Source organism: Gopherus evgoodei, chromosome 5 (assembly GCF_007399415.2).
Source record: "Gopherus evgoodei ecotype Sinaloan lineage chromosome 5, rGopEvg1_v1.p, whole genome shotgun sequence".
Lineage (NCBI taxonomy): Eukaryota > Metazoa > Chordata > Testudines > Testudinidae > Gopherus > Gopherus evgoodei.
In genome coordinates this window covers 25,064,816-25,087,961 of record NC_044326.1, presented here as the reverse complement: position 1 = coordinate 25,087,961, position 23,146 = coordinate 25,064,816, and the positions used below count along the sequence as shown (strand labels likewise).

Sequence of the window (23,146 nt, the reverse complement as noted above, 5' to 3'; positions counted from 1 at the left end):
GCAGCCAGGCAGCATGCCTTCAGGACATCATGTCAGGTCGGCAGATGGATGCCTTCGTTCCCCTCAGAAAGGAGACCCAACCACCTCCTCTCCCCCTCCCCCCGACACATACACATCTCCTCCTATTAGGTTTTGGTGGTCATGAATCTCCTAGCTTGTGGGGAAGGTGACTCCTCCTCAGACACTGGGGTCTGCTCCTCTCCTTCTGATACCAGTACAGCATACTGGTTTTTGACGTCAATGGATGGGGGAGCTGAGGTTGTGGGTGGAGCACTGTATGCTGCCTTAGGTGGCCAGCAGCCAGTCTCCTCCCCATGGAGCAGCCACTTGTCCTTTCTCCTCTGGTGCCTCTGTAGTTGGCTAGCATCCCCCATTCCAGATGTCTCCCTGTGCATCCTGTTGATGAAGTCTTCATGCTCCCAGGTGCTACACAGATTAGCCACCTCCCCCTGCAGCTGTCTGACCTGCTTCCTGAGGGCCTCCACAACAAACACCTCTCACAATGGGTAGTTTCTCTAGCCTGGCTTTAGTCAGTAGGACATGCAGGCCACGTTCCCAACAAATCAAGTAAAGGACCCTGGGCAGAAGCCTCCAGAGTCAGGATGCCCAACCAGAGGATGCTCCCACAAGTTCAGGCAGAGGAAGAGCTAGCAGTGGCATAGATAAACGTGATATACTGGGGAAGAATCAACATGGCTTTTGTGAATGAAAATCATGCCTCACCAATCTATTAAAATTCTCTGAGGGGGTTAACAAGCGTGCAGGCAAAGGGGGATCCAGTAGGTATAGTGTACCTGGGCTATAAGAGAGCCTTTTACAAGGTCCCTCACCAAAGGCTCTTAAGCAAAGTAAGCAGTCATGGGATCAGAGGGAAGGTCCTCTCCTGGATCACTAACTGGTTAAAAGATAGGAAACAAAGTGCAGGACTAAAAGTAGCGAGAAGTAAATTGTGATGTCCTCCAGGGATCTGTACTGGGACCAGTGCTGTTCAGTGTATTCATAAACGATCTGGAAAAAGGGGAAAACAGGTGATAGAGTTTGCAGATGATGCAAAATTATCCAAGATAGTTAAGTCCAAAGCAGCATGAGAAGAATTACAAAGGGTTCTCACAAAACTGGTGGCTGGGCAACAAAATGATAGATGAAATTCAGTGTTGATAAATGCAAAGTAATGCACATTGAAAAATGTAATCCCAGCTATTAATACAAATTGATCAGGTCTAAATTAGCTAAGATATATTGGGGTTTTGTAGATAGTTCTCTGACAACATCCGCTCAATGTTCAGTGGCAGCTGAAAATGCTAACAAAATTTTAGAAAACATTAGGAAAGGGATAGATAATCAGACAGAAAATATTACAATGCCACTATACGAATCCATGGTACGCCCACACCTTGAATACTGCATGTAGTTTAGGTTGCCCCAGATCAAAAAATATATCTTAGAATTGGAAAGGGTACAGAGAAGGTCTACAGAAATGATTAGAGGTATGGAACAGCTTCCATTCAAAAAGTGATTAGAACGACTGGCACTGTTCAGCTTAGAAAAGAGACGACTAAGGGAGGAATAGGATAGAGGTCTATAAAATCATAAACAGTGTGAAGAAAGTTAATAAGGAAGTGTTATTTACCCCTCACATAACACAAGAACTAGGAGTCACCCAATGAAATTAGTAGGCAGCAAGTTTAAAACAAACATAAGGAAGTACTTCTTCACACAATGCACAGTCAATCTGTGGAACTCATTAGTAAGGGATGCTGTGAAGGCCAAAGGTATAACTGGGTTCAAAAAAGAATTAGATAAGCTCATGGAGGATAGGTCCATTAATGGCTGTTATCCAAGATGATCTGAAACAATTTTAATTCTCCATTTATATCCCCACCAACCTGTATGCTTTGGATGCAAGGTAGAGCCACATTTGATAAATGTCACACTTAGATAACATAAGTCCTACACTGTATTTATAGCCTTGGTGGTAAAATTTGAAATTATAATTGTGTTTTCATTTGCCTTCTATATATTCTGTATCGTAGGTACATCAGTTACTTCAAGAAGGGCGACTAGAATTCATAATTGGAGGTCAGGTGATGCATGATGAAGCTGTGACACATATCAATGACCAAATTTTACAGTTAACAGGCATGTTTCTTTGGTGTTTAACTTAGTTTTCGTTGTTATAAGTTTTTTTTTTCGAATTCATTTTTATTTCCTAATTATTTAAGAACTGACTTAAGTTTCTGTAAAAAGTAATATCTACTTTTATAGTGCAAACTTACCATAAGGTTCTTTGCTTAAAAAATACAAAAAAAACCAACCAACAAACTGCAGTATACAGGAAAATCATTGTAAATTGGCTTGTAATTTAATTGCTCACCATTCTGTACTCTCTTAGAACATGAACAGTTTTACTGATTACGAAGTCCTTGGTTCCCAAGAAGAGCCTTGAGTTAAAGATGTGTATTTGAAATTTATTTTAAAAAATACATATAAGATAAGTTCATGGACTTCCTTGCCATAATCTACTTAGACTTCCAGCATAACAGACAGTAGACTTTCACTCAATAGTTCCTGCATCAGGTTTGTGTTGAACTACTGCACTTTCTGTCTTTCAGAAAGACATTTTAGCTTAATTTAAAAACTTCATATGGTTAAGAATCCACTATTTCCAACTATTAATTAACCTCACTCTTAACAACTTGCAACTCATTTTCAGTCCAAGTTTTCTAGCTTCAAATTCCTGCCATTGGATCTTTTTATGCCTTTGTCTGCTAGGCTGAAAGGTTCCTCTAATATCTAGGATTGATTCTATTGTTAATATGTAGGAAAGGTGTAGAAATCCTGCTCCCTTTGTATTGCAAAGGCCCAAAATAACTCAGGGTAAATGTCATGGTTTTTCACTGAAGATCAGGCAAGAGACCTAAGATGGAATTATTCCAGCTAACTGTGGTGACTGATTGGCACCCCTGCTCACTTCAGAGTAGTGTTCTGTGGCACTTTTCCCTATGACAATGTAAAGGGGAATATGTGGAGAGGGCCAGAGGAGTAGCTTCATCAGGGCTGGTGGATCTGACTGCACAGAACCACGGACCAGAACCCCACATATCAGTATTTACAAGGAACATAAGAACAGCAGCTGCTGTTGCATCCTAGTGGAGTAGCTATGCTCCATGAGCAAGTGGAGGAGTGAGAATAAAGATTCTTTTTTCTCTGACTCCTTTGGGGACTTTTTGGGCAAAGTTAGTTAACTTGGGTTGGGGGCACAGACTAGTGTTTGTCCCAAAATAAAGACTAATTTTGGCCAAAGAGATCCTCTTGTTAGATATTCAGTCAACACTTCTTTTTTGGGGGGTAGACGTTAAAAAGTTTCTAAAATCCATATTTTATTCTGGGTGTATAATTTTTTTAAGAAGGGAAATGCAGTTTTGGTAGCTAGTTTCATTTGCTCCCATTAAAATAATAGATTTTGATTTCTAAAAAAGCTTAGCATCACATGTTCCACTCGCAGATCCTCAATATTGCTTGTTCAGACTTTGCCCATGTGACTAAATCTGAATCACACATGCATTCCTGTGTTGTCTGCTTAGTTTGTTTTGGAATTAGATAGTGCTTGGGCTCTTGGAGCCTGTTTTCAAATTCTCTCCTATCTGTATACTTAATTGGATCACAACATCCTTGGTCACACTATACACACTGTTCCCTTAAGTAACATACATTAAAGAGAAAATCTAAGGCAGGGGTAGGCAACCTATGGCATGTGTTTTCAATTTTCAGTGGCACTCACACTGCCCGAGTCCTGGCCACCGGTCCAGGGGGCTCTGCATTTTAATTTAATTTTAAATGAAGCTTCCTATACATCTTAAAAACCTTATTTACTTTATATACAATAATTTACTTATATATTATAGACTTATAGAAAGAGACCTTCTAAAAAGGTTCAAATATATTACTGGCACGCAAAACCTTAAATTAGAGTGAATAAATGAAGACTCTGCACACCACTTCTGAAAGGTTGCTGACCCCTGATCTAAGGGCTTGTCTACACCATGCAGCATTTAGCAACAAGGCTATGTCGACAGAACCTTGTCGCTAAAAGTCAGCATGTGTAAACATTCTTTTTTGGTAATTTGTCGGCACTTCTGCCAACAAAATACTTCCAGCCCGGTGAGCAGCGTTAGCCCTGCCGACAAAGCCACGTTCACACTGCCACTTGCATCGGCAAAACTTTTGTCTTTCGGGGGGGCTTTTTTAAGTACCCGTGAAAGACAAAAGTTTTGTCAGCAACTTCACAGTGTAGACAAGCTCTAAGAGACTACGCTCTGAAATGTATTTCAGTCAGAGAATTAAAATGAAAGCCTTTACTAACACTGTTTACATGGCAAGAATCATAAGGCTTAGGAGAGATGAAATAAAAAAATAATGTCCCTACGTTTCATAATTAAATTAGCCATGATCTGAAAGCCCAGAATAAGATTCTATCCACAGTAAAACAGAAATGATTATATCTTTAAATATTTCTAAAAGCATTTCCAAATTTAGAAACTATAAAATGACAATCTTGCATTTCTATAGCACTGATGATCCCAAGCACTGTACTGTTGTTTTTACTCACTTCTTGGCTATTTTTTTTTTTAAAGGGTTGCACTCAGTTTGACTTTAGTCCATAATTTAGCTTTTGTGTTTTAATAAATGGAAAGGAAAATACTAAACCTAAAACTAATAGAAATGACTGTCGGTTTTTTAATTTATTTAATTCCAGTGGAAATAATTTGGGTATTTTTGTTAGTGTTAGGGGATGCGGGAGAGACGTTAATGTGTGGATCCAAAACCAGATGTGATTTATTTTCTTATTGATCTGTGGCTGAAATTTCATGAGAACAGCATGCATAATTTCAGCAGAGTCTACCTCAAACTCAGCTTGTTGCTTTGATTTGTATCAGAGGGGTAGCCGTGTTAGTCTGGATCTGTAAAAGCAGCAAAGAATCCTGTGGCACCTTATAGACTAACAGACTTTTTGGAGCATGAGGTTTCGTGGGTGAATACCCACTTCGTCAGATGCATGCAGTGGAAATTTCCAGGGGCAGGTATATATATGCAAGCAAGCTAGAGATAACGAGGTTAGTTCAATCAGGGAGGATGAGACCCTGTTCTAGCAGTTGAGGTGTGAAAACCAAGGGAGGAGAAACTGGTTTTGTAGTTGGCAAGCCATTCACAGTCTTTATTTAATCCTGAGCTGATGGTGTCAAATTTGCAGATGAACTGAAGCTCAGCAGTTTCTCTTTGAAGTCTGGTCCTGAAGTTTTTTTTGCTGCAGGATGGCCACTTTAAGGTCTACTGTTGTGTAGCCAGGGAGGTTAAAGGGTTCTCCTACAGGTTTTTGTATATTTCCATTCCTAATATCTGATTTATGTCCATTTATCCTTTTCCGTAGAGACTGTCCAGTTTGGCCGATGTACATAGCAGAGGGGCATTGCTGGCATATGATGGTGTATATTACATTGGTGGCCGTGCAGGTGTATGAACCGGTGATGGTGTGGCTGATCTGGTTAGGTCCTGTGATGGTGTCGCTGGTGTAGATATGTGGGTAGTGTTGGCATTGAGGTTTGTTGCATGGATTGGTTCCTGAGCTAGAGTTACTATGGTGCGGTGTGCAGTTACTGGTGAGAATATGTTTCAGGTTGGCAGGTTGCCTGTGGGCGAGGACTGGCCTGCCACCCAAGGCCTGTGAAAGTGTGGGATCATTGTCCAGGATGGGTTGTAGATCCCTGATAATGCTTGGAGGGGTTTTAGCTGGGGACTGTATGTGTTAGCATTGATATGAGATTTAGCTTAAATAAAAATTAATAAATATATGGAGATATGCCTATCTCATAGAACTGGCAGGGACCCCAAAAGGTCATTGAGTCTAGCCCCCTGCCTTCACTAGCAGAACCAAGTACTGATTTTGCCCCAGATCCCTAAGTGGCCCCCTCAAGGATTGAGCTCACAACCCTGGGTTTAACAAGCCAATGCTCAAACCACTGAGCTAGCCCTCCCCCTAAATTTAATGTGGCTCATACCACTGTCTCCTGGGCCTATATCTGAACATAGTCTCTTTTCCTTAACTCTTTACTGAAGTTATACTTGGGATAGCAAAGCAGATATCACCAGTGTGCACCTTGCTGCTGTGAATTTTTTGGCTTTGTTAAATTCCTCAAACCTTCAGGTGTATTTGAAAATAAAAATAAATCTTCACTGTGCCTGGCTGTAGTACCACATGCTACTCTGGCTGGTGAGTCTTGCCCACATGCTTGGGGTTTAACTGATCGCCATATTTGGGGTTGGGAAGGAATTTTCCTCCAGGGCAGACTGGCAGAGGCCCTGGAGGTTTTTTGCCTTCCTCTGCAGCATGGGGCACGGGTCACTTGCTGGAGGATTCTCTGCAGCTTGAGGTCTTCAAACCACAATTTGAGGACTTCAGTAACTCAGACATAGGTTAGGAGTTTGTTATAGGAGTGGGTGGGTGAGATTCTGTGGCCTGCATTGTGCAGGAGGTCAGACTAGATGATCATAATGGTCCCTTCTGACCTTAAAGTATGTGAGTTTCTGTTACTAATAAAAACAAATTTTACTTTACAGAGGGTCATGGATTTTTGTATGAAACCTTTGGGATGAGGCCTCGATTTTCTTGGCATGTAGATCCCTTTGGAGCTTCTGCTACTACACCTACTCTTTTTGCTCTGGCTGGATTTAATGCCCACCTTATCTCTCGCATTGACTATGATCTGAAGGACGACATGCAGAAAACCAAGGTAAAACCACACAAGAGAATGGAGCCAGTGTTTGGCATTCAAACACTTTTTTGCAGCCTTTTCCTGATGTATGTATATTCTGACTTCAAGAGAAGCATGTCTCCGAGCTTAAGAAGACACAACTGTAAATTTTTCTCATGTGAAGAAAATGCATTGTTTGTGAGATGTTTGTGAGACTGTGAAACAATATTTGTCAGATTCTGCTCTGTTGATAACTTCGTCATGACCTCTTGTCAAAGACAAAGGAATTTATTCTAATCTTAAAAACATACACAATAAATAGTGGGAATAGGGCAAGTCATAGGAGAACAGTCTCCTTGAGATTGCAACAATCGTCTTAAATGCATAACCAGCAAGATAATGCTGTTAAACATAGATGGCAATTTAGGCTTCAGAGCAAGAAATCTTTCTTTTGCTCCCTTTACTTAGACTCTCTATCATTAAGTGAATACTGATGCAAAGAATTTTTTTTAAACCTAGTGAAATTTATTTATGCTTGTAAAACTGTTGGGTAGTTATTATGGACAAAAGTTTTGATAAAACGTGAGTCGGAACTGAGTAGATATCTCTCAGAATTAAACCCTTCTGTTCCAGTTCTGATCTTGAGCAAAATCTCCCAGATATACCAAATCTGTTTTTTGTTATGATGGACCATAGTCTACCCTGAGCTATACATGATGAAACCTGTGATGGGTTGGATTACAGAAACCCCCTTGAGACTGCCAACTGATGTGCTGAGACTGCTTTTGAACCCATTTTCTCTGTCAGTTTGGGACTTCAGAACCCTGCCTTGTTTGAGCCAGACATGCTTACCTGCTGCCAACACAGACCCAGATCTGAACTACATCCCACAAAAGTTGCAGGCTTAACTGAAAACAGCTTAAGAAGTGTTCCTGTTCCCAACACTCAGATGTCCAGCTCCCAGAGGGGTCCAAACCCTAAATAAATCTGTTTTACCCTGTACAGTAACTCCTCACTTCAAGTCGTCCTGGTTAACGTTGTTTCATTGCTGATCAATTAGGGAACATGCTCATTTAAAGTTGTGCAATGGTCGCTTCTAATGTCTTTTGGCAGCCTCCTGCTTTGTCCACTGCTTGCAGGAAGAGCAGCCTGGTGCAGCTAGTTGGTGCGGGCTTCGAACCAGGCTCAACCGGCAGCCCCCCATCAGCTCCCCACTCCCCTAAGTTCCCTGTGCAGCAGCTGCCCCGCAGGCTATCAATTGCCAGGCAGTCCAGCTGTCCCTCCCCCCACTGCCATGTGCTGTTTCTGCCCTCTGCCTTGGAGCTGCTCCGCAAGCCTCCTGCTTGCTGTACAAGGGGGGAGGGGAGTAACAGGGAGGGGGCTAATGTTAGGGTGTCCCCTTCCCATCTGCTTCTAAACCTCGGTTACCCCTTCTTCTCCATATAGAGCAGGGTGGGGACAGGGACAGAGAGAGACAGAGCAAGCCTGGGGCAGCAGCTACTGTCTCAATTTCCTCATCCACTTTAAAAGACAATGCACTTAAGAGTGGGTCAGCTTACTTAAAGGGGCAGTGTGCATCTCTCTCTCTCCCACACACAAGGTGTGTCTGTCTCTGTCTGCTCTGCTGTCTCCTCTCCCTTCTGTTCGTGCTGCGTTGATGAGAGGCTACATTAACAAGGTGTTAGCCTTGGAGGGCTCAGCTGAGTGCTAGTTCATCATTTAGCACAGGGGTTCTCAAACGGGGTCGGGACCTCTCAAGTGGTCACGAGGTTATTACATGGGGGGTTGTGAGCTGTCAGCCTCCATCCCAAACCCTGCTTTGCCTCCAGCATTTATAATGGTGTTAAATATATTAAAAAAAAATTAATTTATATGGGGGGGGGTCACACTCAGAGGCTATGTGAAAGGGATCACCAGTACAAAATCTGAAAACCAGGGATTTAGGAGCAAGGCATTCCCTGGGAAATATCCCACCCTCTTCTACCCTCTTAACTTCACCACCTCAACCAAACTTCACAATCATCATAGCTGAGAACAGTATTAAATTATTCGTTTAAAATGTATTCTCTGTGTGTGTGTGTAATATATATATATATAGTTTTTGGTCTGATGAAAAAAAATTCCCTGGAACTTAACACACACACCCCTTTACATTAATTCTTATGGGGAAATTGGATTCGCTTAACATCGTTTCGCTTAAAGTTGCATTTTTCAGGAACATTACAACATTAAGTGAGGAGTTACTGTATAAAGCTTTTACAGGGTAAACTCATAAATTATTTGCCCTCTATAACACTGATAGAGAGGCACAGCTGTTTGCGCCTCTCCCCCCAGGTATTAATGCATACTCTGGGTTAATTAATAAATTAAAAGTGATTTTTATTAAATACAAAAAGTAGGATTTCAGTGGTTCCAAGTAATAACAGACAGAACAAAATGAATTACCAAGTAAAATAAAATAAAACATGCAAGTCTAAACCTAATACAGTAAGAAAGTGATTACAGATGAAACCTCACCCTCAGAGATGTTCCAGTAAGCTTCTTTTACAGACTAGCCTCCTTCTAGTCTGGGTCCAACAATCACTCACACCCCCGTGGTTACCATCCTTGGTTCCAGTTTCTTTCAGGTATCCTTAGGGGTGGAGAGGCTATCTCTTGAGGCAGCTGAAGACAAAATGGAGGGGTCTCACAGAGGTTTAAATAGACTTTCTCTTGTGGGTGGAGACCTCCTCCTCTCTCCTATGCAAAATCCAGCTTCAAGATGGAGTTTTGGAATCACATGGGCAAGTCACGTGTCCATGCATGACTCGGTTTTTACAGGCAGCAGCCATTGCCCACATGCTATCTTAAATGTCTCCAGGAAAACTTCTTATGTGGATTGGAGTCTTCCAAGATCCATTGTCAGTTAAGGGTTTCTTGATTGGGCACTTAATTTGCACATTCCTTTCTCAAGAAGCTGACCAAATGCTTTACTAAGGCTACTTAAACTCAAACAAGTACACAGCCAATATTCATCACTTTGAATACAAAAATGACACATGCATACAAATAGGATGTGTGTATTCAGTAGAACATAACCTTTTCAGAGAGATGTTACGTGACATATGTAACATAAAACATATTTCAGTTATGTCATATATACATTCATAAGCATATTTCCATAAAGAATTATGGGGTTGAACATCACAAACCCCAGTGAAGGTAAGGAGTTGCACACGTGTACTGAAGGAAGAGTCTCGCCCAATAAGCTGGGCATTAGGCAGCGATTATATGAATCTTGGATGAAATCCTGGCTTCACTAAAGGTAATGGCAAAACACCCATTGACTTCAATAGGCCAGGATTTTACCCCTTGTTCCTCTTCAGTGGAAGACTCTCCTTGATTACAGTGGGAGTTGGGTTGGGCCCTCCTAGCCCAAATCTGTTACATGTGCACAGCTTCCATTGAAGCCAGTGGGAGTTGTCTTCATGCAAAGGAGTGCAAAATTGAGTCCCAAGGTGTAGTTAATCATGGTACTCTATTATCTGCAGGTTTGGTTTCTTACCATGATTTCTTTTTCTGCAGTATTTCTTTTTGTGTTTTTTAGAAGCTTCAGTTCGTGTGGAGGGGCTCTCCCTCTTTATCTGAAAACCATGAGATCTTCACTCATGTTATGGACCAGTACAGCTACTGCACACCATCGCAAATACCCTTTTCAAACAGGTTTGAATGCTTCCAAGCCCTGCAGAGATATTGGTCACTTCAATAATATCAAATTTTCGGCCAGGTTTACACTACAGACCTATATTGGTATAACTACGTTGTTCGGGGGTGTGAAAAATCCATACCCCTGAGCAATGTAGTTGTAGACCTAACCCTTCACTATGTCAACAGGAGAGTTTCTCTCGGGGAAGTGGATTAACTACACTGACTGGAGAAGTGTCTTCACTTGAGCACTACAGTGGCACAGCTGAAGTGCTGTAAGTGAAGATGAGCCCTTAGGATTTTAGGCAAAGTATAGAATGACTGACTGGCTGCTGAGCTTATTAAGAGGACTGAGATGCTGAGTTTATTAAGAGAACTTTGCATTTTCTCTTTTGTCAGAGGCTTCTATTAGGCTTAAAAGGTGGCTAGACTCGTAAGACTCAATCCTGCAAGATGTTAAGAACCCTCAATTACCACTGGCTTCAATGGGAGGTGAGGGTGCTCAGCAACTCACAGGAGAATCTTTATTCTCCATTCCTGACATTAAAAGTTAGTGTTAGAATGAATTGGCTTTTAAAAAAGCCTTTCCACCATAGCAATAGTGACACACACAACACTTAGAGCTCTATCTATCCTGACATGCCCCCCCAAAAAGTTAAAAAGGATATATAACTAAATAGCCTGAAGCGAACAAATCAACCAGCATAAACACAAAGTACCCCAGACAGAGGTTTGTTTTTATCCCTGAAGAGGAAAGGAGCTAGAGACTCCGTGAAGTTGGACAGGGATTTCGCTATTGCTAATGATTTTACGTGGAAGGTGCCCACAGTGATGGCGGCAGTCTAAAACCCTGTGATACATTGTAAGCTACATTGATCAAGAAATGGACCTCAGTAGATGTGGCTTGCAATCTGCCATATAGACCATGCTATGGAAATGTTTAAGAACTCTTGCATTAAAACAAAACCTTGATAGTCTTAAACCTACAATCTCGTTCATACTCTGTTTAAGCAGCTAGTGACATTAAGGAAAAGCAGGGGCTGGGCAGGAATATTTCAAGGCTATTTTAACTCAAGCCAAATATATCTTTTATCAGACCCTATATACCGTCTCCTATAGCTTTAGTTTTCAGTGTGTTTATACTAGCACCACTGGAGGCCCATAAAGTCACATGGATGTAATAGAAACTAAACACAGAGAACCAGTGTAAACCAGAACTGTGCTACTGAATCCTCATGTGCCAAACTGGATTTGTATCCCTGCATGTTTTCATCCATTTTTTCCCCAACTTGCTGTAAAAATCATTTTTGTAGTGTATTGCTTTCTCTTTCCACTTAGGTCCGGCTTCTATTGGAATGGAATTGCAGTTTTCCCAGATCCACCAAAAGACGGTGTTTACCCCAACATGAGTGTCCCCTGTTACCGATGCCAACCATTCATCTTTATGCACAGTCCATGGTGGCAAACATTAAAAAGAGGGCAGCCTGGTTCCGAACTGATGATGTCCTATGGCCATGGGTAAGTATATCACTTTAGAATTTAATGACACATCCACAAGCTAAATATGAGTCCACAGTGTAACACTGTTGCAAAAAAGGCAAACATCATTCTGGGATGTATTAGCAGGAGTGTTGTAAGCAAGACACCTCTCTACTCTGTGCTGATTAGGCCTCAACTGGAGTATTGTGTCCAGTTTTGGGCACCGAATTTCAGGAAAGTTTGGACAAATTGGAGAGGGTCCAGAGAAGAGCAACAAAAATTATTAAAGGTCTAGAAAACATGATCTATGAGGAAAGATTTAAAAAAACTTGGGTTTGTTTAGTCTGGAAACAAGAACACTGAGAGCTGATTTTCAGTGGCACTCACACTGCCCGGGTCCTGACTGCCGGCCTTGGGGCTCTGCTGCCAGCCTGGGGTTCTGTCCGCTGGCCCCGCTCAGCCCGCTGCCGGCCCTGGGTCCTGGCCACCAGTCCGGGTGGCTCAACTGCTGGCCTGGGATCCCAGCTGCCTGCCTGGTGCTCTGCAGCTGGCCCCAACTGTGGCCCACTGGTCCCAGCCTGGGGCAGTGAGGGGTGCAGACAGGCAAGAGGGGGTGCAGCTCATCACCCCCACCTTAAAAATTGTTCTAGCACCATTGGGATATTTTTAAGTCCTGATTTGCTTCTTACATCACTATCACGCCACGTGGAACAGCGCACTGCATTTGACGTTGTGTGTGCCGTCTTTCGAGATTTTTCTTTCTGCTGTGAGTTGTGGGGTCACTCACTCACTCATGCCCGTCACCCCAATCGGGGTGTGGGCTGCCAACCACAGATCTGCAGAGTCCTCTATCCTGGGCCATTCGCTCTAGCTGGTTCCAGGTATAGCCCATTTTTTTGCTATCAGCCTGAAGGTCACATCGCCAGCTGTTTCTTGGATGGCCTCTTTTCCACTTGCCTTGGGGTTTCCACCGCAGTGCCTGTCTGGTGATGTTAGTTGGCTGCTTACGTAGTGTATGTCCTATCCAACCCCACCTTCTCCTTCTGATTTCTTCCTCTGCTGGGAGTTGACAGGTTCTCTCCAAGAGGTGGATGTTACTGATGGTGTCTGGCCAGCGGATCTGGAGAATCCTTCTGAGGCAGCTATTACTGAAGGTCTGGATCTTCCTGATGGTTGTTTTGGTTGTCCTCCAGGTTTCAGCTCCATACAGTAGGACTGATTTCACATTGGAGTTGAACAGTCGAATTTTTATTGCCAAAGACAGCTCTCTGGAGCTCCAGATGTTCTTGAGCTGTAAGAAGTCTGCTCTTGCCTTACCAATCCTTACTTTGATGTCTGCGTCTGTGCCACCCTGCTGGTCGAATGATGCTACCTAGTAGGTGAAGGACTGCACTTCTTCCAGGGGGCTTCCATTCAGTGTGACTGGGTCATTGCTGATGGAGTTAATCCTAAGGATCTTGGTCTTGTCCTTGTGAGTGTTGAGGCCAACCTGTGATGACGTGGCTGCCACTATGTTGATCTTCTCTTGCATCTGCTGTTTACTGTGCGAAAGGAGTGCAAGGTCATTAGCAAAGTCCAGGTCATCAAGCTGGGTCCACAACGTCCACTGGATTCCGTTCCTACGCTCATAAGTGGATGTCCTCATAATTCAATCGATGACGAGGAGAAAGAGAAATGGTGACAACAAGCATCCTTGCCTGACTCCAGTTTGCACCTGGAAGCTGTTAGTAAGCTGCTCTCCATGGATCACTCTACAGTGTATACCGTCATATGAGTTCTTGATCAGGTTGACCACCTCTGCTGGGATGCCGTAGTGCCGAAGGAGCTTCCAGAGGGTCTCTCGATCCACGCTATCGAACGCTTTCTCATAATCAACAAAGTTGATGTACAACGAGGAGTTCCACTCCATAGACTGCTCGACTATGATGCGAAGCGTTGCTATCTGGTCCGTGCATGATCTCTTCTGCCGGAAACCTGCCTGTTCATCTTGTAGCTGTGGATCGATGGGATCCTTCATTCTCTCTAAGAGGACTCGGTTGAAGACCTTCCCTGGTACCAACAGGAGTGTGATTCCTCTATAATTGGCACAGTTGCTAAGATCTCCTTTCTTGCAGGTTTTGATGAGATATCCCTTTTTCCAGTCTACCGGAATCACTTCTTCTTCCCATATCTTCTCAAAGAGGGGGTACAGCATTTCCACTGAAGCATCCAGGTCTGCTTTCAGGGCCTCTGCTGGGATGTCATCAGGTCCAGCCGCCTTCCTATTCTTCATCATGGTGATGGCTTTTCTGATCTCATCTCTGGTTGGTTTATCGCAATTAATTGGAAGGTCCTCATTGGCTGGGTTGATATCTGGTGGATTTGGTGGTGCTGGTCTGTTCAGGAGTTCCTCAAAGTGCTCCACCCATCTGTTCATCCGTTGTTCTATTCCTGTTATAGACTTTCCCTGCTTGTCTTTAACGGGACATTCTGGCTTGCTGAACTTTCCAGAAAGTCGCTTGGTAGTATCATACAGTTGTTTCATATTACCGCTGTATGCTGCCTGCTCCGCTTCTGCTGCCAGTTCATCCACATACTCTCTCTTGTCCTTCCTGATATTCCTCTCACTGCTCTATGGCTTCAGCTACTCTTTTTGAGCTTTGGCCTTTGCTGCTCTAGTCCTGCTGTTATTGACTGCTGCCTTCTTCTTCTTTCTGTCTTCTATCTTGATCAAGGTCTCTGCTGTGATCCACTCTTTCTGCTGGTGTTTCTTAATTCCAAGCACTTCCTGGCATACTGACCTAAGTGTCTCTCTCACTTTCTGCCATCTGTTTAGTACACTGTCTTCCTCTTCCTCAGACCAATCCTGTAATACTGAAAACTTATTCTTCAGCATCAGTCCAAAATCTTCCTTGGTCTTATGGTCCTTCAGAAGGCTGACTTTGTACTTCACTCTTCTGTCTGACGCATCTGTCCAGTTCTTTTTCAGCTTCAGCTTCAATCTGACCACCACTAAGTGATGGTCGGACGCCGCGTCTGCTCCTCTTCTAACTTTAACGTCCTGCAAGGATCTTCTGAACTTCTTGCTAATGCAGACATGATCGATCTGATTTTCTGTCATGCCTGCTGGTGATACCCAGGTACTCTTGTGGATCCACTTGTGAGGAAAGATAGCAACTTGGTCATAGGAGGTAGTAAGTGCACGCAGATCCCAATCTCTCTCCATTCTCACTCATCTCTCCCAGAGCGTGGGTCCCCATGACTTGTTCGTATCCTGTGTTGTCAGGTCAATTTGGCATTAAAGTCTCCCATAAGGATGATGATGTCTTTGTCTGGGAGAATCTCTAATATTTTCTGGAGTCTGTTGTAAAAATAATCTTTGTCCTCTTTGCTGTCATTAGTTGGAGCGTAGCACTGAACAACATTCATCTTAATCCTCTTCATTTTAGTTCTGAAGGATGCTGTAATGATCCTGGGACCATGTGCCTCCCAACCAATCAGTGCTCTCTGTGCCTGCTTGGACAACATGAAGCCTACTCCCTGTGTGTGGGGTGCGTCCCTCTCTTCATGTCCTAAATACAGCAACAGCTCTCCTGTCAACAGTCGTCTCTGTCCTTCTTGCGTCCATCTTGTCTCGCTAATGCCTAATAGGGTCAGGTTGTTGCTCCTCATCTCTGCTGCAACCTGCGCCATCTTTCCTGACTCGTACATGGTCCTCATGTTCCATGTGCCTATGGTAATCCTCCTGGTTGCAAGAAGGGTAATCGGCTTAGTGGCTTCCTCACAGCTTTTACCACCCAGCGTCATGCATCTTCTAGTTGAAGACCCTTCTTTTTCCAGGGTAAAAGTCTCTGTTGTCTCTATTGTTGGCTTTTCTGTAGCAGGTTGATTTTTTACGGGATGGAGTTGCTAGCCCCATGCCCAACCCTCCTCCTTTATCCTGACTTGGGACAGGCAGATGGCCCCAAAGGACCTCTCTGGTGGAGTTGAGTTGTGGGTACATTTAACAAAATGTCAGCTCCTAAGGAAGCAAAGTTAGATGTCTGTTCATTTCAGCTTTCTTCAGACCCGTTTGGATTTATTCAAAAGAAGAGCTGTGCTGTTTGTGCTTCTGTTGTGAAAGTGTTGGTTGTCGCACATCAGGTGTTCAACGACATTTTCAAACAAAGCACGACAAAACCTTTCTTGATGAAGCAGACAAGACTGAATTGATCAAAAAGGCAGTAGCAGGATATAAGAAGCAAAGCAGTGTTTTTAAATGCTTAATTGTAAGTAAAATTCAAGTCACAGAAGGAAGTTACAAGATTGTGCAGTGCAAAAAACAGAGAGCCATTTACAGATTGGGAATATATAAAAGAAGTTTTTCTCAGCAGTTCAGGGGTTTTGTTCAATGTTTTGCCAAATAAAGATACTATCGTATCTAAAATAAAAGAACTGCCTGTCTCTGCCAGAACAGTTGAAAGACGCGTAAGCAAAATGGCAGAAAACATTAACGAAAAGCAGATGACTGCATTAAAAGACATAGCAGTATTTAGCGTTGCAGTTGATGAGAGCATGGATATAAATGGCATTCCACATTTGGCAGTTTTTGCAAGATATCGTGCTTCCAATGAAATCCAAGAGGAACTTTGTTGCCATTAAACCCCTGCATGGCACAGCAAAAGGGGGAAGAATATAGTGGAATGTTTTGTAAACTATTTTGAAGAACGAGGAGTTGACATCAGAAAAATACTTTGTGTCACAATAGATGGTGCTCCTGCCATGGTCGGAAAACAGAAGGGATTTGTAAAGTTACTTGAAGATCAAATTGGCTGCCCGACAGTCAAATTTCACTGTATCATCCATCAAGAAAACCTGTGTGCTAAAATTTCTAATTCAGAGCTTAATAATGTGATGAATATAGTCGTGCAAATTGTGAATTTCCTTGTCACTCGATCTGCTTTGACTCAAACAGTTTCAAGCACTGCTAGAAGAGATGGACAGTGCTTATAACGACATTCCACTTCGCAGGAACATTTGGTGGCTAAGTCGTGCCAAGGTTATGGTGTGCTTTGTAAACTGTTTTGATGCAATCAAGGCCTTTTTGTCAGAAAAAGGACAAAACTACCCCAAACCGTGTAAGCTAATGTTTCTAACTGACATCACCACTCACCTAAACAAACTCAACCTCTGTCTCCTGGGTGCAGGCCAAACGGTTCTGGATCTTTATGAAGCCTGGAAGGCATTTGTTGTAAAACTAGCAGTTTTTTCACTAGATATTCAAACTTAGACTTTCCGTTACTTCCAACACATAAAAGAGCTATCAGCATGTTCCACTGTCAGTGTTGATGAGATTGGAATGTACATGCAAGAACTGGAATCAGAATTTTCTGACAGATTTCAAGATTTCCAGCAATTTGGCCCAACGCTTTCTTTTCTAATTAAACCTGAAAAGTTCAGCAAAAGCAACTTGGATTTGTCGTATTTCAGTGGATGAGTGTTGAAGATTTCAAAATGCAGCTCATTCAGTAAAAAGCTCAGAATTGTGGGCATCAAAGTTTGGAGATCTGCAGAGTATACTTGAAGCTACTGAGAGAGATCATGGGGCCTCTATTCTGACCTGCTGGATGTCCTGCCAGTGAAATTGAACTGGTTGAAGAAAATTGCGTTTGCAATACTTTCAGCATTTGAATCCACATACCTGTGTGAACAGGTATTTTCATACATGAAATCTGTCCTCTGTCCCTCTCGGAGCCTGTTAACAACTGATCACTCAGAAGCCTGTGTGCAGCTTAAAGTATCCAAATACGTGCCCAGACATTGAAAAACCCAGCAAGGAAAAGTAAGGGCAAGGATCACACTAAACTAGTAAGATCTGCATTTTAGTTTAATTTTAAATGAAGCTGCTTAAACATTTTAAAAATCTTATTTACTTTACATACAATAGTTTAGTTATATAATGATGACTCAGACCTTCTAAAAATGTTAAAATGTATTACTGGCACACGAAACCTTAAATTTAAGTGAATAAATGAAGACTTGGCACACCACTTCTGAAAGGTTGCCGACCCCTGCTCTAAGGTGCCACAAGAACTCCTCATTGTTTTTGAAAGGCAGTGTGTTCAAAGAAGTTTGTCTGCAGAAGAGGAAGATTTCCAAGAATATATCATGGTGCATCATACAAATCTATAATTAAACTGATTTTAAGAGTGTACACATAATACACTGGCTGAGTAATTTTAATTGTGTGCCTAATTTTTCTGTGCATTTGCTATGATTGAGCGCACAATAATAATAAATAGCTGTGCTTCGTATTAGATACACATGTGTACACACATGCTCAGTATGCAGACGCAGTCAGTTGAAGTGGGCATCCAAATTAAATGTGTAGTTATGCACATGAATTTTGGATAATCTGGCCTTCTATATTATGTGCATTCATTATCTCATTTAACTATTCGTTTATCCACTTATTAGATTAGGGATTATCATATTCTAGGCAGGGAGTTGTCAATAAATTGTGTAACATATGTGGTTATTCTGTCCAGATTGTTAGTGTGCTTTGTTGTTTCTTTCCTCTCCACCAATTACTCATTGCTGATGTAAGATTGTGTATTTTCGGCTCACAAAAATACATACAAACTCCCTCTCTTTTTGTCAAGAGCAAGGAAAGGAATGAGAGAATTGACAGAGATCTGACATCTGCCCTTGCCAGATATCAGATAGACACACTGGGCAACCTCCCTACCAAGGAAATGCCTGGGCTTTGAGTTGTGCAGTGTAGACTAATTTAATTCCTGTCGGTCATGGCAGATGGTCAGTGTTGCTGTAGCCATGTGCGTCCCAGGATATTAGAGAGACAAGGTGGGTGAGGTAATCATTTTTACTGGACCAGTAAGTTGTCAGTTGTCCTATTTGAATAATCAAACCCATTCTTGTTACTTGGGCCCTTAACTTTTGACTGGTTTATGCAGATGAACTCAGAAGGAAGAATGATGTTTTACAGTGGTTAAGAATTGTAATATAAGAACATTGTTAAACTACCTCATCATGGAAGTTAATGACCTTTGGGCCACTTGCTGGGATCTTCTGGGGGATGGCTCGCTTGATCAATTCCCAGCCATTACAAGGGTACCTCAGCTCCTCCTGTTCCTTGCCTGTGGCACACAATGATTCAGTCTCCTGAGGTCTGTAATATTTTGGTCTAATTCTGATTCTTGGGCTTGGTGTGAGGGTTGACTGGAGGGTAGTTAGTAGCCTGTGATATGCAGAGAGGTCACATTAGATGATCTGGTGGGCCCTTCAGGCCATAAACTCTTGGAACTCTGACTATGACTATAACTACAACTGCCACTAATTCATACAGATATGTTATTTTCTAAATTGCAGGGTTGTGACAAACAGTTCTTTAATGCATCAGTTCAGTACTCCAACATGGACCCATTATTAGATTATATTAACAAGCATGCTGATCAATTTGGAGTGACCGTCCAGTATTCCACTGTCAGTGATTACTTCCAGGCATTGTATAACAGAAACCTCACATGGGACATTCAGAATTTTCAAGACTTTCTTCCGTATTCAACAGGTACTTAACAATATGTTTTTTTTATACACTGCATATACTGATGGATATCAGTAGCTGGCATTAGGGTTAGTTTATTGTAACACAGTGTAACAGGAGCATAAGGAGCTTTTCTCTTAACTTACTCTTTCCGATTTGGTGGCTCTATTAGCTCCAATTCAGAAATATAAGAGGGATTGGAGTGTCTTTCTGAGGCAGCAGGAACTAGGGATGGAACCTAAGGGGTCCTGAAAGGAAAACCATGTCTTGGGAAAAAATTTAGCTTGAAATTTGTCTTTGCTCTGTGAGTATCAACAAAGGCAAACCCCAGGAAGGGTTAGGTTTGAGGTATATACATATCTGTATGTGCTGCCACTGTTGGTTGAATCTCTGATGACCTGAAAGATGGAATAATGCACTAATCAGATCCCCTGACGATTGCAAGTCAGGAATTTGGGAAAGCCATGTACAGTGGATTAGATATGCAGAATTTAGAACAACTAGGCAAAGTTCAGTGAGAGAATTCAGTGGGAAGATACAAGACTATGTGTGATGAAGGAGCAATAATACCAAGCATGATCACAAGCTGAAAACTGGTTAGCAAACAGCAATATGAAGATGCAGTTGGGGAAGAAGGGGTGATGTCAAGTGCACTAGACATAAGCTTGTAGTGCAGTGCTGTTGTTTATATATAAAAACTAGTTTAAAGCCATGCTGCTATGGAGTGTATTTACAGAAGTAGGTCTTATGAAATCAGAAAGGTGATAACTTGTGAACTCTGGGACAGGGATCCTGAGCCAAATTCTGCTTTATTACACCAGTGTAATATGGAGTAACTCCACTGAAGTCATCAGATTTACACTGATGTAACATAAGAGGAGGAAATTAAGCTCTGTCTTAATAGGGATTTGGCAGTACTGGGTATGCTTATTGTACTGCCTAAAAAAATCAGTCTCTCTCTATTTATTGTTAGTAAGATCACTGTGCTTTGAGCTTCACAGCACAGAAGGGAAAGTGATAAACTGAAAAATACCCAAAGAGGGATACAAAGCTGATGAGAGAAATAGAGTGCATGTCCTGTAAAAGGATTCAGTGGTAGCCATGTTAGTTTGTATCAGCAAAAAAAACGAGGAGTCCTCGTGGCACCTTAGAGACTAACACATTTATTTGGGCATAAGCTTTCATGGGCTAGATAAATGGTTTATCTCGTTAGACTGACCTTACACTTGGTAAAGCACCCCATCCTCCTGTATTTTTTACTTCATACACATCTGATGAAGTTGGTTCTAGCCTATGAAAGCTTATGCCCAAATAAATGTGTTAGTCTCTAAGGTGCCACAAGGACTCCTCGTTTTTTTTGTCCTGTAAAAACAGACCAGAGGAACTGGAATTGCACGGATAGGATAAGATATGGCAAAGAGGAGACATGAAAGCGATCTATAAATATCTGAACTTTTATTTGCCACTGTTAGGGAGGGTGGAATTACCTACCTTAGAGTAATTCACTAATCCTGTTGTCCTCCTATGCCTCTGGAGCACTTGACAGATATATAATTTTAACAGGCTTCCCAGATTATCTTCTTTCGAGTTGGGCAGTACTTGCTGTACCATGTGGAGCTACTCAGGTTGTCGTAGTGCTGCTGGGAACTCAAAGTACCCATGTGATTCTGGACATCTTAGGTACAAAAGTGCAATATTTATACCAGAGAAGACATCATAGAACTATAGGCCTGGAAGGGACCTTGAGAGTTCATCTAGTCCAGCCCCTGGCACAAAGGCAGGACCAAGTAAACCTAGACTGTCCCTGACAGGTGTTTAGCCAAGCTGTTCTTAAACCAACAACAACAGAGATTCCACAATCTCTCTGGGAAGTCTATTTCAGTGATTAACTACCTTTATAGTTAGAAAGTTTTTCCTAATATATAACCCAGTAGTCCTTGCTGCAGAGTAAGCCCATTACTTCTTGTCCTGCCTTCAGTGGATGTGCAGCACAATTGATCACCATCCTCTTTCTAACAGTACTTAATATATTAGAAGACTTGTTATCTGGTATGCCCTCAATCTTCTTTTCTCAATACTAAACATGCCCAGGTTTTTTAACCTTTCCTCATAGGTCAGGTTTTCTAAACCTTGTATCATTTTTGTTACTCTTCTCTGGACACTCTCTCCAATTTGTCCACTTCTTTCACATAGTATGGTGCCCAAAACTGAATCCAGTACTCCAGCTGAGGCCTCACCAGTGCCAAGTACAACAGAGCAGTTGCCTCCTGTGTCTTATGTATGATATTCTTGTTTATGCACCCCAAAATTATACTGCCCTTTTTCTCCACTGCATCACATTGTTGACTGATATTCAATTTGTGACCCATAATAATCTCAGATCCTTTTCAGCCCTGCTGTTGCCTTCACTAATTATTACCCAATCTGTGCATTTTATTTTTCCTTCCTAAGTGTAGAACGTTGCTCTTGTCTTTTTTAAATTTCATCTTGTTTCAGACCAATTCATCAAAGTCATTTTGAATTCTAATTTTGGCCTCCAAAGGGCTTGCAACCCCTCACAGCTTAATACCATCTGAAAATGTTGAATATTATCAGTCAAACCGTTGTAGCACTCCGTGAGGTATGCCCTCCCAATTTAACAGGGAGCCATGGATAGTTACTCTTTGACTGTGGTCCTTCAGCCAGTTTATAGTTAGGCTTGGCGAAATTTGAGGTTTTTTTAAATAATTTCAATGGATAATATCAATGTTTATTTTTAAGTATTTTTTTCAATTTTTATCAATTTAAATTTTCACAATTATGAGAAATTATGGGAATAGTGCCAGATAAAATGGCAGGTCAGACAATTATTTAATGATAGCAGACATTGATTTAAAAAAACTGAAGCTTTATAATTGTTAAAACACATTTTCAACATTGCATGTCAAAACATACAAAGGAAATAGCCTTACATCAAAGTCTGATAAGTTTTCAAGCAGCATTTTTCTTTCTTTGCTTATCTGTAAATTTCAGTTATTATTGAGGGAAACATTTATTTTTGTCGGTTTGTGAGTGTACAGTGAAACTGACATTTACCAGTAAAAATCTGATCCTTCCAAGCCTACTTAAACTGATTTCATCGAGACCACATTTCTCTAGTTTGCTTATGAGACGGTCACACGGGACTGTGTCAGAAGCCTTACTAAAATCAAGAGATATCACATCTGTTGTTTCTCCCCTATCCACTGGGCCAGTAACCCTGTCAAAGGAGTAAATTAGGTTTATTTGACATGATTTGTTTTTGAGACATTCATATTGGCTATTCTTTATAACCTAATTATTTTCTGGGTGCTTACAAATTGATTGCTTAATTTCTTCCAGTATCTTTCAAGGTATTGAAGTTAGGCTGACATCTCAGTTCCTAATACTGGGAATTTGCTTCAGGGTGCCTACAAAACACCAGGAAAGTGTTCTTCCAACTCAGAGGCAGATGTGGCTACCGGTGGATAAGGGTCAGGCTTGCCAAATTTCATTCACTCATGGCAGTAACCGTTCGTTGCTTCTGTTTTTTATGTAAGTTTAGCCATGGCTGTTTCATCATTTTCCTTTGCGCTCTGGATAGACACATGAGTATTCTGGACTATATTTAATTTGCTTACCCAATATTCTGTGGCATTACTGCTGTTAACGTATTTTTTTAATTAATGATGAAAAGAGATCATTGCTTCCAATG

The 23,146-nt window shown here is 41.8% G+C and overlaps 1 protein-coding gene across 1 annotated transcript in view; it reads left to right on the top strand.

Annotated features, from left to right (window-relative positions):
• Positions 1–23,146, top strand: part of MAN2B2 (mannosidase alpha class 2B member 2) — an 81,116-nt gene that overhangs the window by 13,800 nt on the left and 44,170 nt on the right. Inside the window, 6 exon segments of the mRNA XM_030563250.1 lie at positions 2,034–2,139; positions 6,616–6,788; positions 10,336–10,451; positions 11,772–11,850; positions 11,853–11,951; positions 19,260–19,458. Coding sequence (XP_030419110.1) covers positions 2,034–2,139; positions 6,616–6,788; positions 10,336–10,451; positions 11,772–11,850; positions 11,853–11,951; positions 19,260–19,458 — 772 coding nt within the window.